The sequence below is a fragment of the Lipophrys pholis genome (assembly GCF_963383615.2).
Source record: "Lipophrys pholis genome assembly, chromosome: 6".
Taxonomy (NCBI): domain Eukaryota; kingdom Metazoa; phylum Chordata; class Actinopteri; order Blenniiformes; family Blenniidae; genus Lipophrys; species Lipophrys pholis.
Genome location: NC_137629.1, coordinates 32,247,473 through 32,262,770, shown reverse-complemented (window position 1 = coordinate 32,262,770; position 15,298 = coordinate 32,247,473). Strand labels below are relative to the sequence as shown.

The 15,298-nt window shown below is 41.6% G+C and overlaps 1 protein-coding gene across 1 annotated transcript; it reads right to left on the bottom strand.

Annotated features, from left to right (window-relative positions):
• Window positions 1-2,845: 2,845 nt before the first annotated feature.
• Window positions 2,846-14,303, bottom strand: clnk (cytokine dependent hematopoietic cell linker). The gene is made up of 18 exons (XM_080466296.1): window positions 14,169-14,303; window positions 11,531-11,588; window positions 10,581-10,684; window positions 10,310-10,448; window positions 7,703-7,755; window positions 7,561-7,615; window positions 6,703-6,756; window positions 6,572-6,606; window positions 6,481-6,491; window positions 6,326-6,403; window positions 5,896-5,920; window positions 4,598-4,622; window positions 4,422-4,506; window positions 4,322-4,338; window positions 4,160-4,248; window positions 4,011-4,088; window positions 3,350-3,505; window positions 2,846-3,278 (listed from the first exon to the last, which is right to left on the bottom strand). The coding sequence occupies exons 3-18, from the start codon at window positions 10,650-10,652 to the stop codon at window positions 3,126-3,128; spliced, it is 1,125 nt and encodes a 374-aa protein (XP_080322422.1). The 5' UTR covers window positions 10,653-10,684; window positions 11,531-11,588; window positions 14,169-14,303; the 3' UTR covers window positions 2,846-3,125.
• Window positions 14,304-15,298: the final 995 nt, after the last annotated feature.

Genomic DNA, 15,298 nt, shown 5'->3' with positions numbered 1-15,298 from the left:
TCAACACTTTCTACTAGAGCTCACATTTGTGAGACGTGTGGTAGTTTCTGTTTTTGAAATGAGAAAAAAAAAAAATAATGTTTTTCTTATGACAAAATACTAGTATGGTTTTGTACCCGAGCACCGAGAGGAACCCCCCACACATACTCTAATACATATAATACTCCTTCCTCCCTGATGCACCTGCACATCTGGAGACGCGCCAACAAAGAAAATAAACTCACGTTCGATAAGTTGATGTTGTTGTTGTTGTTGTTGAACTCGTAAGACGTCTGGACAGAAAGTTGTTCATTTCCCCTCTAAAGCACCTGAACAGCTTCAGTTTCAGTTTGACGCCTCGGGATGTTTCAGGGCTCACTGGACTGGATCACACACACACACACACACACACACACACACACACACACACACACACACACACACACACACACACACACACACACACACACACACACACACACACACACACACACACACACACACACACACACACACACACGAAGTGTCGGACTGGCAGTGAGAATGAACTTAATCCTCTAAGCTCTTGCTGGGGCTTGTCCTCTCGCTTCATAATGAGAGAGAGAGAGAGAGAGAGAGAGAGAGAGAGAGAGAGAGAGAGAGAGAGAGAGAGAGAGAGAGAGAGAGAGAGAGAGAGAGAGAGAGAGAGAGAGAGAGAGAGAGAGAGAGAGAGAGAGAGAGAGATCCCAAAGTGACCAGACTAAACAAAAAGTAATTTTACAGCTACTTTTTATTTTCACGACGTACAACACGTGACTGCAAAAATGTACTAAGGAAATTTAAAAAAGAATAATTGTGGCTTAGACAACAGTTATAATATCAGTCATTGTCGGCGAGGGAGGGGATGGCCTCGGGCCTCGACTTAAAGGCGCCCGGGGGGGGGGATGGGGGATGTGGGGGGGGCATTGGTCAATATCAGTGACAACGTCCTGGCACTAAGCGCTTGCTTTTCGTCGTTTGATGGTTTTTAGCAGATCCAGCTGCAGAAGCTACTGATACTAGTCGGTTTAATAAGGCGATATGTTGGGTTTCTCAAGTACGAGGAGTACCGAGAGTATTCTCCGTGTTTGGTCCATTTGGTAAGTTACGGCGCCCACTAAAGGCCTGGCATGTGCATTACATCGTGTTGAGCCGGTTTCATAGTGACGTGTGGAGAGAAGAAAGAAGCGCTGGAAATTACACAATCTTCAGAAAACATCGTCAAATTATTCATGAAAGGTGAAAGGAAATTATTGATGGACAAAAAAATGAGTGAGATCAGTGTGAGATGATCGCTCTGCTCAGGTCCGAAAGTAATAAGAAGTTACTGGATGATCACCACTGAATTCACCACTGAAGAGCTGCTGGTATTTATTTGATATTTGCCAATACAACTTTAACAACCTCGGTATCCATCATGTCTGCCTTTCTACTATCTACTAATTATCTACTAATTATTTAGCTTGTTTTAAAAGTCATTTACAAATTTTTAGGCCTTAATTTCACTATCATCTTAGATATAGATTTAAAATCTTATTTCAAGATTACTTATTGAGTAAAAGCTGCACGGACAGATAACTTCACCTGTTTTAAGTAATTTATTATATTTGAAGTACCCTTTTATGCAGTGTACTGCAGTACACCGCTGTAGAGATTACAGGTTAGTACAGTCCGGTTGTGGTTTTTTGAAAACTTTTTCGTCCTGGTTTTCTTTAACGTGTAGAAATCTCATTTTCCGGGCAGGTAAAGCCTCGGGTTCCCTCTGTGAACTCTGGCGCCCCCCTGTGGGGGTCCCAGACTATAGGATAGGAACCACCGGTCGAATTTGTTTGGCAAAACTTCGTAAATCAGTCACACAATCACAAAAGCGCCCTGGAATATTGTGAGGATATTATCCATTTACCCCCACCCCCCCACCCCCCCACCCCCAAGAGGATTTAACTCTCTAAACAAAAACACAATATGAGAATGTAAAAGTGATTTTGGAGAATCGTTACTTTACACTTAGAACAGGCCTGCGCTTGGACTTGTGTTGAACTCGACTGAGGTGGTGTGTGTGTGTGTGTGTGTGTGTGTGTGTGTGTGTGTGTGTGTGTGTGTGTGTGTGTGTGTGTGTGTGTGTGTGTGTGTGTGTGTGTGGGTGTGTGTGTGGGTGTGTGTGTGTGTGTCACCTCGGGGCATTTTGTCACTTAAGAGTGGGACATGTGGCTGATCACTTTTCTCCCCCTGAAGTGCGCTTCAAAGGCCGGATGAGCAGATTAGGGGTCAGGACCGACTCGGGACTAACTGGTTTAGGAAGGTTTAGTCTTCGCTCTGAAATCCATCCTCTTTGTTCGGCCTCATCGCCCCGCCGGCTCCGTTCCCGTTGGCAGCTTCTCTTCGCCGTTTTAATTTGTTTTACTCTGCTTGAGTGAGCGACGGAGGCCTCCAGAGGACTCCGCTCATCACGTTCTCTTACACTCGGTAAATAAACGTGGCCCGTCACCGAGGCGGCGGACTTCCCCCTCCTACTACTAGGTTTTAAACTTGACTTTGTTTTTGTATATGAGTTTTAAATGGAAAACTTTTGATGTATTTATCTGTTGTGGTGTTGCTGTTGTACTTTGTTGGATTTCATTTCTTCATCCGTTAGATTTGCAGTTAAACATGAAGGTTTGCTGCCACCTGCTGTTGGATTGGAGAATTACACCCCGTAAGAGTTTTAAGAAGTGAATCGTCAGGGTGTAAAGAAATACATCCAGTGGACCCAAATGGGCCTACATATTATCAGGAAATACTTCTTAAACCGTTATTGGACCACTCTGATCATAGGGAACTAGAAGTTATTAACTGTTCACAAATGTTTTCTAGTGAACATCTGAGGTCTTTACGATTTTATTAGAGGGATGAGAGTGAAGGGGTACCAAAACTTTTACATACCAGACTTCTCACATTTTTTATTTGTAAAAGAAAAATAGAAAAACTATTTCTCATTCTCCTGATGTTGTTTGAACACATCTTGTTCACATAAATCATTGAAAATTAATGAATGAAACTCAAAGTTGATTTTATTGTGTTCCAAAGCTGCACAGCAGAAAAACGAGGCCACGACATGAGACTCGATTCTGTTCACACCGGAGGTGCTTTAGTTACTGTAGAAGCTGGCCGACGTCTCTTCTGGTCACGGGACATGTCAGGACACAGTTTTGCGAGTATTTACTCCCGGGCAGATTCCTCGCGCCGACGAGGATGATGGGAAATATGGAGTGAAACCTGATGATGTCTGCCACGGAGTGAAACATCTGCGGGGAAGTTGCAGGTCGGTTAAATAAACACGATGCTGGAAAAGGACTTCGGAGGTTCATGCACTCACGTCGCTCGAGCGTTGTCCCGTTCCCAGGATGTACATGTTGATGTCCTCGATGAAGCGGATTTTCACATTGAAAACCTTCTTCTCGTGATACACCACCAGCACCAAGGGCTCGCTGTCCGTGTTGACGGAGCAGTCGCGCACCAAGAAAGCTCCGTCCTGACGTCGGAAATCAAGAGGAAGTGGGTTTTGTGTCGTGTTTTCAAAACGATGTCCGTCTCCACGGAGATGGCAAAACACTGAAAACGATGTAGTTGGCGTGCACGGCCACCAGTTGGCGCTGTCGGTGAGTTTTGTAATGAAATCAAAATTGCGTGCGGAGAACAGTACGCTGTTAACACGAAGAATGGCGAGCACGCAGACATTCGTACGAGCATTTTACTACGTCGTGTTTTCAGTTGTGAGCGCCGTCGTCGTGTAAAACGAAGCTCAAAGTGCGACGGAGGGTTTTTGCGGTTTCACTCGTGCAAACGACGCCTTAATTGTCTGGTGAGTCACAGTGATGTTTTAAAACTGTTTTGATTTCCTGAGCAAGACCTTTAACCTTTAAACCTCCAACTGACCGTCATGCTTACAGACGTTGTTTTAGGCGACGGCATCTCCTCCTCCTGGTCTGCTTGGTCCAGAAACCTTCAGTGTTCAGAGTTTATTATTATGGTCCTACCTTGTTCACCAGGTGTAGGGCGTGCTCGGCGTCTGCCCGATCGCAGGCTCCGACGTACCAGTCCTCCTCACCGAAGGTCTGCAGGACGAAGCGGTGATTCACCGGGAGTTCTGATCTGGTTTGACTGGATTAGGAAGCGGGGCGCTCACCTCTCCGGGCTTCTCCACCGGGACAAAGTCATGCTGGTCCTCTTTAGTCTGAGGCCACTCGTGGCACTGTTGTCGAGACAGCGCCTTTTCTTTAAACAGACATTGATTTGAACTTATTTTCCGAGACCGTGAAACGTGAACGGCGACCTCTCGTCTACTCACCCAGAGTTTCCGTGAACCTGGAGGGAGGAAGAGAAACTCGAGTCAATCGGATGAGATTTCTTCTGAACGCGTCAGAGAGCAGAGAAGCGAAGCGTGTCACCTGTTCTCCGTGTCGAGACTGTCGAAGTCAAACGAGTGTCTCTGGACGGGGTGGGACGTCAAATCGCTCTCAGCTCGGCGTGAACCTGAAACGCACATTCAGCAGTTTTCAGGAAGGCGTTTTCATCCGCAAAGTGCTTCAATAAAAACTCAAACTCTTTTAGGGTTTCAGCTCACCTGAGGTGTGTGAGGCCAGTTCTTTCTATCAGGAGCATTAAGAGAAGAATCACATAGAAAGAAGATTTAAAAATAGTAAAACATCAATAAAGTGTCGGGTTCTGAACATTAACATTATTAGTATTGACGTTCTACTGGAGTGTGAGTAGAACCGCTCGGTGTCAGAGAGAGAAAAATAATGATTGATGGAAGTTTGTTTACAGGCAAGATGTCTAATTACACTCCAACAAAATATGGTTAAAGGAAGTAATACTTAGTAATACTATTATACTACTTATAAAAACTTATATAGTAAGGAAGAAGCCAGCTATGGAGATAATTCTGGAATCTTTGGAAGTGTGCGGGTAAATAAAGGATTTGTCAGTGTGAGAAAATGTCAATTTGTCTAAATATTTATGATATATTTTAATTTATTTTGTGTCATTTTGAAGACATTAACTTATGCGCGTAAGCAGTTTGTCTATTTCCTCTAAATTCTGTCAGCAAATATATGCATACTTATATATGTTGTTGTGTTTTATTTATGTTTTATTTATTATTGTTTTACTCTCCCATATGGTTTTATATCCTGAAAACTTTTTATATGTCGTTTGTTAATTTAAAAGAGCCGGAAACATGTTTACAAAGTGTGTCTTTGACCAACTCTTTTAAAAGGAGAGAATTTAATCTCAGGTTAAAGAGAAAATGAAGAAACCAAACAACCTGAAGAGAAAAAGTATACAAATTAAAATTATATTAAAAAATAAACTATTGAATTGTTTATAGAAAAAAAAAAGAATGGATCAGTGCAACGGTAAAATGTGTTCAATAAGCAACACTAATTTCAGATAATTCTCTTTGAGTTTTCATCTATAATTTATATGTATGAATAATGAATACGAAGTACTCACAGTATTGTATTGAAGTTAAACTAAACTGACCGATCTAAACTATTTAGAAAATCACAATTCACCACTGATCTACAGACACATTTTGAATTAATATTCAAACATTTTTAGTCAACTTTTTAATGTTTTTTTAGCCAATTAAGTTGAATTTTCAGCCGAGGATATTTTATGCAGGTAAATTAAATGGTATTGCTGTTGTTGATAGTGCAATTAAATCCAGCTAAATTATAGATTTTTTTAACAAGAGCAGTTTTATTGACAGTTGAATACAGTTCAGGAAATGTAAATTAGATTGGGTTTTGTAATTTTTAGTCTTCTTTTCAGTATTCAAAGTGATAACGTCTGACAAAGTGCAATTATTACAGTTTAAAAGGGAATAAATCTAAAATAATAATCTCTTTGATCACTCACTTTTCTATCAGTCCTCTGCTGTGAGCTGAAACAAAGAAAAAAATCTCATGAGGACACAAAAATAAAAACGTTTATATAGTCTGTGATTACTTGTCCGACCAGCAGGGGGTGCTGCTGCTCTACAGAACAAAAAGACCAGACGGTCTGAGGGAGAAGAGAAAGATGTAGAAACATTGAAAGCTACAGATCTCTCGTTGAGACTGTCTGATTCCTCGAAAGGTTCCAAAAAACATGCATGTGAAGCTGAAAGCGGTGACTTTTAATAAACTATCCACCGCTCCACCGCTCCACCGCGCCGCCCCTCGGCCCGGTGGCACATTTCAAACTCAAACATTCAATTTCCAAGCACCTAATCCAATCAATTCCACATTATGGGAAGTGAACTCAGTTAAAATATGTGTATTTAGTTGACGTTCCTGACAGAACTCACTCCGCCCTGCAGCCGCCGTTTAAGTCGCTTGCCTGGAGGCGACTGATGATTTCCCGGGTGAAGGCCGGAGGAGGAAACCTGGAAGAGTCCAGATGCATGCTGGGAGTCTGTCCTTCATAATACCCCCTCCCCGTGATCATCTCGGGTCAAATTACCTCCGTTGATGCTGTGAAATTAGAAAGAAATGACAGTGATGACGTGCGATGGAGGATTTGCCCGGAGGAGGTCGGTCAGGCGAGTAGCTACCTCGTCCTCTGCAGGGACAGGCGGAACCTTCTGGCCTGGAGAAGCAACGACATCAGCTCACAATTACGATGCAACAACGACTCACACAGATTAAATAGTTTCGAGTTATATATATATATATTTATATATACCATATTTAGTCTTCCTCCGGCTGGGCTTCAGGTCTCTATTGACTGGAGGAGCTGCTGTTTATAAAAACAACAACAAAACAGGTGTCCACTTCTAAAGAAACACATATAATATACAAATAATCTTATATCTCTATTATGTCTATTCGTCTAGTTTTGTCTACTTCTATGTAGGTTGACAAATTGACAAATATAAATTGGCATGTATACTGATGGACATCTAAGTTTATGTACTTTTAAGTCATCGCATATACAAAATATGTCTATTTACATATGTCAAAGTGTTTACTTCTATATAGTTATGTATTGACCAATAAATATCATATGCATACTATATGTGTATGTTTACTAATGTGTTTCTATATACTTCTAAATGTCTCTGTCCACTTTTAATTAAAGATATATCCGTAGACAAATACCTAATATATCTATGTGTGTGTGTGTGTGTGTGTGTGTGTGTGTGTGTGTATATGTATATATGTATATGTATATGTATATGTATATGTATATGTATATATATATATATATATGTGTGTGTGTGTGTGTGTGTGTGTGTGTGTGTGTGTGTGTGTGTGTGTGTGTGTGTGTGTGTGTATATATATATATATATATACTGTATGTCCATTAGATTACTTATATGCATCAATATGTATACTTATACACAAGTGTCACTGTCAGAAACTTTAGTAATTGGAACGAAATAACTGAGCCTCTAATTGTACTCACCTCCTAGTATTAGTACTACCAGTAAGAAGACTAATAGGAGACGAAGACGTTCCTTTCCAAATTGTTATTGCGGAGTCCTGTTCAGACATGTAGTATTACTGTGTTCCCTCCTCCGAGGACAGACGAGGTATTTACCTGCAGGCCAAGCAGCTTCTCTGCGTGGACGTTGAGGGGAGACGTTGTAGTGAGTCTGATATTTGGAGGGTAGAACAGAAGGCAGAGTGAGTACTGCTGCAGGTTAGTGGGGACAGAACGTTCAGAACAATAAGAAGCTCACGCTGCCGCCCGCTGGAAGGATCTGGGTCTGCGCTGACCTCGGAGGATCCCTGCCTTCAGAACAAGAGTCAAGGGAACACTTTACCCAACAATGATGGATGTTCCCTCTGCATGTTCCCTCTGTATGTTCCCTCTGCATGTTCCCTCTGCATGTTCCCACTGCATGTTCTCTCTGTATGTTCCCTCTGCATGTTCCCTCTGTATGTTCCCTCTGTATGTTCCCTCTGCATGTTCCCACTGCATGTTCTCTCTGTATGTTCCCTCTACATGTTCCCACTGCATGTTCCCTCTACATGTTCTCACTCTATGTTCTCACTCTATGTTCCCTATGCATGTTCTCACTCTATGTTCTCACTCTATGTTCTCACTCTATGTTCCCTATGCATGTTCTCACTCTATGTTCTCACTCTATGGTTCCTTCTACATGTTCCCTCTTCCTGTTCCGTGTGCACATGCCCTCTGGATGTTCCCACTGCAGCTTTCCACTGTATGTTCCCACTACATGTTCTCTTTACATGTTCCCTACATGTTCCCACTGCATGTTCTCTTTACATTTTACCTCCATGTTCCCTCTGCATGTTCCCTCTGCATGTTTCCTCTACATGTTCTCACTCTATGTTCTCACTCTATGTTCCCTATGCATGTTCTCACTCTATATTCTCACTCTATGTTCCTTCTACATGTTCCCTCTTCCTGTTCTGTGTGCACATGCCCTCTGGATGTTCCCACTGCAGCTTTCCACTGTATGTCCCCACTACATGTTCCCTTTACATTTTACCTACATGTTCCCTCTGCATGTTCCCTCAGCATGTTCCCTCTGCATGTTTCCTCTACATGTTCTCACTCTATGTTCTAACTCTATGTTCCCTATGCATGTTCTCACTCTATGTTCTCACTTTATGTTCCTTCTACATGTTCCCTCTTCCTGTTCCGTGTGCACATGCCCTCTGGATGTTCCCACTGCAGCTTTCCACTGTATGTTCCCACTACATGTTCTCTTTACATGTTCCCTACATGTTCCCACTGCATGTTCCCTCTGTTTGTTCCCTCTACATGTTCCCACAGTATGTTCTCACTCTATGTTCCCTATGCATGTTCTCACTCCATGTTCTCACTCTATGTTCCTTCTACATGTCCCCAATGCATGTTCCCTCTGCACATGCACTCTGGATGTTCCCACTGCATCTTTCCACTGTATGTTCCCACTCCATGTTCCCACTCCATGTTCCCACTGCATGTTGCCACAGTACGTTCCCACTACATGTTCCCTCTCCATGTTCCCACATGGACTCACCCGCACGTCATGGAGCTTCATTCTAATTATACTCCAGTGAAACGTTCTCAGCCTCATTGTGTCAGCCGGAGTGAGAAATAAAAATACCTCTTCTAGTTTGGGACTGTGTGGATGGAAGTAATTAGAGTCTATTTCTGAATTTTATAGCTTGTATTTTTATACACTGACAAAAATATAATTAGTTACAGCGCTATAATACAGAATCACAACTGGGACAACAGCAACTGCATAATAATAATAATAATAATAATAATGATAATAATAATAATGATAATAATAATGATAATGATAATAATAATAATAATGATGATACTAATGATAATGATAATAATAATGATAATAATAATAATAATAATGATAATAATAATAATGATAATGATAATAATAATAATGGTAATAATAATAATGATGATAATAATATTAATAATAATAATAATAATACAGGAGCGGTAGGCTGATGACTCAGTTTACTTTCAACAAAACTACTAAAAATGAATATAACATGAAGCTGTTTATAACTGTGACCTTTAAAACTTTTAACTTTCAGGATTTATATATATATATTTATAGAATTCAGTTGACATTTTATTATTTTTGTTGGTTTTAGCCATTTAATCTGTTTTAGATGTTTTAGGTATTTTAACTAGGAGCCGTCTGAGTAGTTTTAAATGTTTTCCCAGATTTGTTGTTTCTTCCAGATCTCATTTAACCGTTTGATCACTTTAGCCGTGTTTTAACATTTTAACTGATTTATTTTATTGAAGCTGCTTTAATCATTTCAGTCGATATTCGTTGTTTTGAATCCGTCTTAATTATTTTGGACATTTTAGGTAATTTTTTTTTAGGTTTAATATTTTCTATACAGATAGTTTTGAATTTTTTTTTCTATTTTTGCAGGTATTTTTTTGAGGGGGGCTGGTGGTGTATTTCTGACGTCGCTTCAGTGCTTTAATCTGATTTTATTGTCTTTATTAGTCGTCTGAACAAAAATGAAGTGGGGGGGGGGGGGGGGGGGGGGGTTTGACCTCCAATCAGAGCAGCAGAGACGTTTTGACTTTCCACCGTCTCTTTTGCTTACCCATGTGGAACTGATGTTTTAAACAGAGATGAATTAAAATGGAAAGTTTTGGTTCTTCCAGTCGTCGTTTGATTGGTTCGTTTGCTACTTCCTGTCCCTGCGCGTGACTATAAAACGATGTTTGCGTGCGATTCGGTGAAATGGCTGCAGGTCTCGGACCACTGAGTCAAAATAATAAGATTATAATTATCATGTAAAACCACACAGATCCAGACCATCATCTCTTTCCTCTGTACCGGCGTACTCCCCCTCGTGGTTTCTACGCCTCGCAGGAAGTATCTGCACGCCGAGCTCCTCTTCCTGGTCGTCCACCACTTCGTAGACAAAGCTGCTGTCGTCGCCACATCTTCTCGTCCTGTCTGCTCGGCTGCGATCCTGAACACAAAAGAGTATTTTCTCACTGGACGTACAAAGTGTGCAATGATGGAGGAAATCGTGTGAAACCTTCAATCTGAGTTTCCTCTCCTTGCTCCTCACACAGTACGCAGTAATGTATTCCGAGCTTACCACGAGCGTTAGATTCAAAATGCAGCCACGGCGCCGATAAGCACAGGAAGCTATTATGAGGCGTTGCGACATAACCAACCCACCGCTTGTCGCCCAGGGATTTCCTTTTTAAAGATACCAAGAAGAACATTATACATTCAGTGGAAAGCCACAATCGGGGAGACGATGTTGTAATAAACTGCTTATTTTGTGGAACCGAGTCCACCGAGACAGAGTTTTCATGTTCAGTCTGTGAAAAAGAAGCAAGATGAAGATGAATTTCTTAACAGAAGCAGGATTATATGGAGGTATTATTGGTAGTTGTGTACCTGTAGAATTCTTTTCTCTCCACAAATACAACACCACACTTACAAAGTCTTGATTCTTAATTACAGGAGCGCAAATCCTGTTTTTAGTCACAGATTTAAAAAAAAAAAAAACTGTCATGCTGATATTTTTCCTCCAATTGTTGCAGTAAATCTGATAAAAAAAAACATATTTGTGCTCGTGTATCGATGTGAAGTTCTTCCACACGAGTCAGATCGTTTTCTTCAACTACAAAATCACACATCACGGCTCTGCGCTGAGATATCTGCTGAAAAAGACCTGTGCGTTCGGTCAACGGAGAAAACGGTGGCGCTTATCTGAGATTGACGGATTTCACAGCCAACGTATTGGCTTAATTAGTTATGTGAGTTTATATGTTATGATTCATTTACACACACACATAATATATATATATATATATATATATGAGAGAGAAAAAATGAAGACATCAACACATGATTGTTATGTGTTTATTTCCTCAGCGTGGCATGTAAATGAATAATAATGCCGTTTATGTCCAGTTGCCGAAAATCTGTCCCTTTACTTATTTGTGTGCTAAAAGGTAATTACATGAGCGGGCTGCGGACCCGCACGCTGCCCCAGGAACGTTGACGTGGAACCAGCAGGGAGACGCCATAACTCACCATTATCCCAGCAGACTCATGGCTGTTGCCGCGCCGTGCAGCTAACGAGGAGGCCGGGCTGAAATGGAAAACATCATTAGTTTGCCGTGCTGAAGAAAGAGGGTGTCCAGAACACTTTGTCCCCCAGCAGCGTCTCACACACACCCGGGGGAGGTCATACCATGAGGTTCCTCTACAGAACCGGGTCGATAATGTCCTAAAACCTTCACGTCGTTTCCTCAGCTGGCTCTACTGGACTTTTATCTGCTGGTCTGATCACGAAATATTTTCTTTACTGAACAACTGAAGCGTGTGTGTGTGTGTGTGTGTGTGTGTGTGTGTGTGTGTGTGTGTGTGTGTGTGTGTGTGTGTGTGTGTGTGTGTGTGTGTGTGTGTGTGTGTGTGTGTGAGTATGTGTGTGTGTTATCAACAGTAAATAACTAAGTACATATTCTAGCTGTATTTGAACTTTACGGTAAAACTACTAGAAAAACTTTGGGCTCCTATAAAAAAAGGATTTTCTCCTTCAGCTTCAGCGTCGCTTCATCTCGCCCTGAACTAAAACTCCTCCATCAGCTCTCTGGTCGTCTGTAGAGGAACCTCGTCGCTCGTTTCAAACACTGCATGAGGTTTTTTTAAATCATTTTCTTTGGGAGAGAAAACGTCTGGAAGAGGAAGAAAAAGACGGAGTGAGGACTGATCCGGGACCCTGACTGACGGGCTCTGATCCTCCAATCCTTTTAGCCGTGAGAGTGAAGGAAGCAGGAGGCGGGAAGTGAACACTCCCAAGTCCCAGGAGGACGTGACCGCGGTCCAACACTGAGAGAGACGTCTGAGAGGGACGGAGATTAGGAGCGTGGCGCTATCATCTGAGGTCGAGTCAGGGAATAAACTTCTGCCTCCTGGAAAAAGGGCTGTGGAGGATTTGTGGAAACTGAAAGCCCAGAGTGACTTGAGGACCGGAGTCCAGAGTGACGGAGGAGGAAACACCACCACAGCAAAGTAGAAACTACCTGCACGGCTTCAAATGGACCCGATTACAGGTTAAAGTACTGTTACAAAGACAGCAACAGTTGCTCTTTACCCACATTTTAATACCTCGTCGGGTCAATCAGCCAAGTGGGTGATTTTAGAAGTAATGGGATTACATGATGTAGATTGTACTTGAGGAAGAGTGGAATAGGGCGTGGCAATTTTACCCCCAAAAGATAAATAATTGAAGTTCTGATTGGATTCTCATTTTGTTTTTCTCGATGCACTTAAAAACAACTTCAGACATCAGATATATTATCTAAAGTGCAAGTTTCATGCCGTGGAATACATATAAACAAATCCCAGCAGCCCACTGCTCCCAGCAGCAGCCCACTGCTCCCAGCAGCAGCCCACTGCTCCCAGCAGCAGCTCCCAGCAGCAGCCCACTGCTCCCAGCACAGAGTTCAGGTTCACCATCAGCTGGAAGGGTTAAAGGAAAGTATGCTTTTCTTCTTCGTTCAGGAACGTTTCTTTTATCCTAATCAATCATACATTCTTTGTTGCTTTTGACTCCGTGGTTCTAAATACCATCGGCCTGTATTTATTTATTAGGTTTGTTATGTATGTGTGTATTTTACCAACTTTTCACAAAAGCTATTAACCCGAATTGAATGAAATTTTCAGGGATGATTTGTCATCACCCAAGGACCAATTAGTTTGATTTTAGGATGTTAACCTTTAACCGTTTTCAAATAAAATCCCAAGAAACTGTTAAAAAATATCCTGTACAAAGCGGATGAGAAAGGAGGAGATCAAAGGAGATCAGCGTCTGTTGCCATGGAGACGCTCCCTGCTCAGTCCAACACCGACTCCTCGTCTTCGACTCTGTCTCTGGTTTTGCTGCTCAGGCCAACCTCTCCTGCACCGCGGATCGTTTTAAAGAAACTTCATTATTCCACTAAAGGTGTATGACAAAGGCTTAATGAGGGATTTGCCAGAAGGGAAGCGTTTTTCAAAATAAAACCCAATGCAGACTTACAGAAATTTAAATGTACATTTTTGTTTTTAGATAATATGTTTTATTCTGTCAAACTTTCCAAACACTTGAGGTCTGCTTTAACTATCGCCTTAATTAAATCAGTGAAAACTTTATTGTTCACTGCAGCATTATTATGATTTTAATACGTTACTCCTCGTAATCATTAAAGATGTTCACTATTCTAAATACCTTTGTATTAGTGTCATTTTGAATTCTTATTTAATCAGTTTTAATTGCTTTTTGTCTTTTTCATGAGCTTTTATTTTCTTAAAACCTTGTTTTATTTCTATTATTTCAATGTAATTTTATGCATTTCTTTGCCTTTGTGTAGCACATTAAATTGCCGTGCGTATGAACGGTGCAATATAAATTGCACCATTCGTACGCGATAGACAAAATCGCCTTTTTGTCTCGCAACCAAATGATCCAGGGACCAGTCTCGTCCCGGTCCTGGTCCATGGCCCGCTCGCTGGACACCTGCTTCAAAATTCAGCCACAGCAAATTTGCTTAATGCTTTAAAGACTAATGTCTTTGCTATGTACTTGTTCCCATATTAAAGAAAAAGTGAGTTTTTCAGGACAAACTTCTGCCTGTCTCATTCTGCTTTTATAAACTTGAAAGTTGAGAAGAATTCAAAGGTTCCGTACCTTTTCTGCAGACTTGAACAAGCTCACTTTAGTCAGGGCGATGTCCAGCAGTTTGTGTCTCTTCGGCTTCAATTTGGTTTGCAGATATGAAGCTTTTTCTTTCCCCTCCTATAAAAAGCACAGAGAGACTTGGGTGTCTTCAGCTGCGACTCTTTGCGAGGCAGCCCACTGCTGTAACCTAAAATCACTTCCTGTGTGGTGAAATTGTCCTCTAACCTGGCGTCAGACTCACTCTGTGAATAGCTTCATGTCGCTCTACTTTTCTCTGATTGTGCACAAAGCTGCTGGTGAAAAGGAGACATAGCTTCTTTTTTACATGCATTGCTGGTGGAATTGAGTTTTTTTTTATGTATTTTCTGTGGCGCCGGTTGAGAGAAAGAAGGAGTGTTTACTGAGCCAAGCGTTTTACCATGCAGCCTCGAGCCCTCCTGCGTGAGGCCCCGGCGCCGCGGCCACGTTTCCGCTCCGAGCCCCGATGATTTGTTCGGTGAATGAGGGTCAAACAGATCTGAGAGTGACAGGAGCCTCAGTTCACTCAGGTAGGAGCAGACTGACATTTCGGTCGGCTCTGCAAAGTGGAAGCAGGGTGACATTTACTCCGTTCATCATCGTCTGACTTCATTTCTCTATCAAACAAGGAGGTGAACCCAAAGTTACTCCAAATTAACCTTTTGAAGTAATAATTCACTTCATTCAGAAGCAGATCCAGAGATTATTTGAAGGCACGGATAAACTCAGGGGGCCAAAAGCGTTGAACCGAACCTCTATTTACTTTTTTTCTTTCACAACCGGGTGGAAAACGAGTTTTGGGGGGAAGTTTTAATCACGTCTCTTGTAAAAAAAACAAACAAAAAAAATCAACCTTCAGCTAAAGTTAGTGTTTTCCACGTGAAATGAAAAGTGAAACTTTCGCGTAGTTTAAAGATTTCACTGTGGAAAAGAGAAACTGATCGATTTCTGCAATAGAATTCTTTTTTTTGGTTTTATTCAGGTAACACTTGTTGAGCTGGGAGAATCAAGATGAGGCACTGGAGCCAACGGAGCGGAGCGTACACTCAATCATGGATCGGAAGAAAAGTTCTGGGAAGGAGGGAACTGGGAGGGAAATGCTTTGCTTTTACAAGAATACC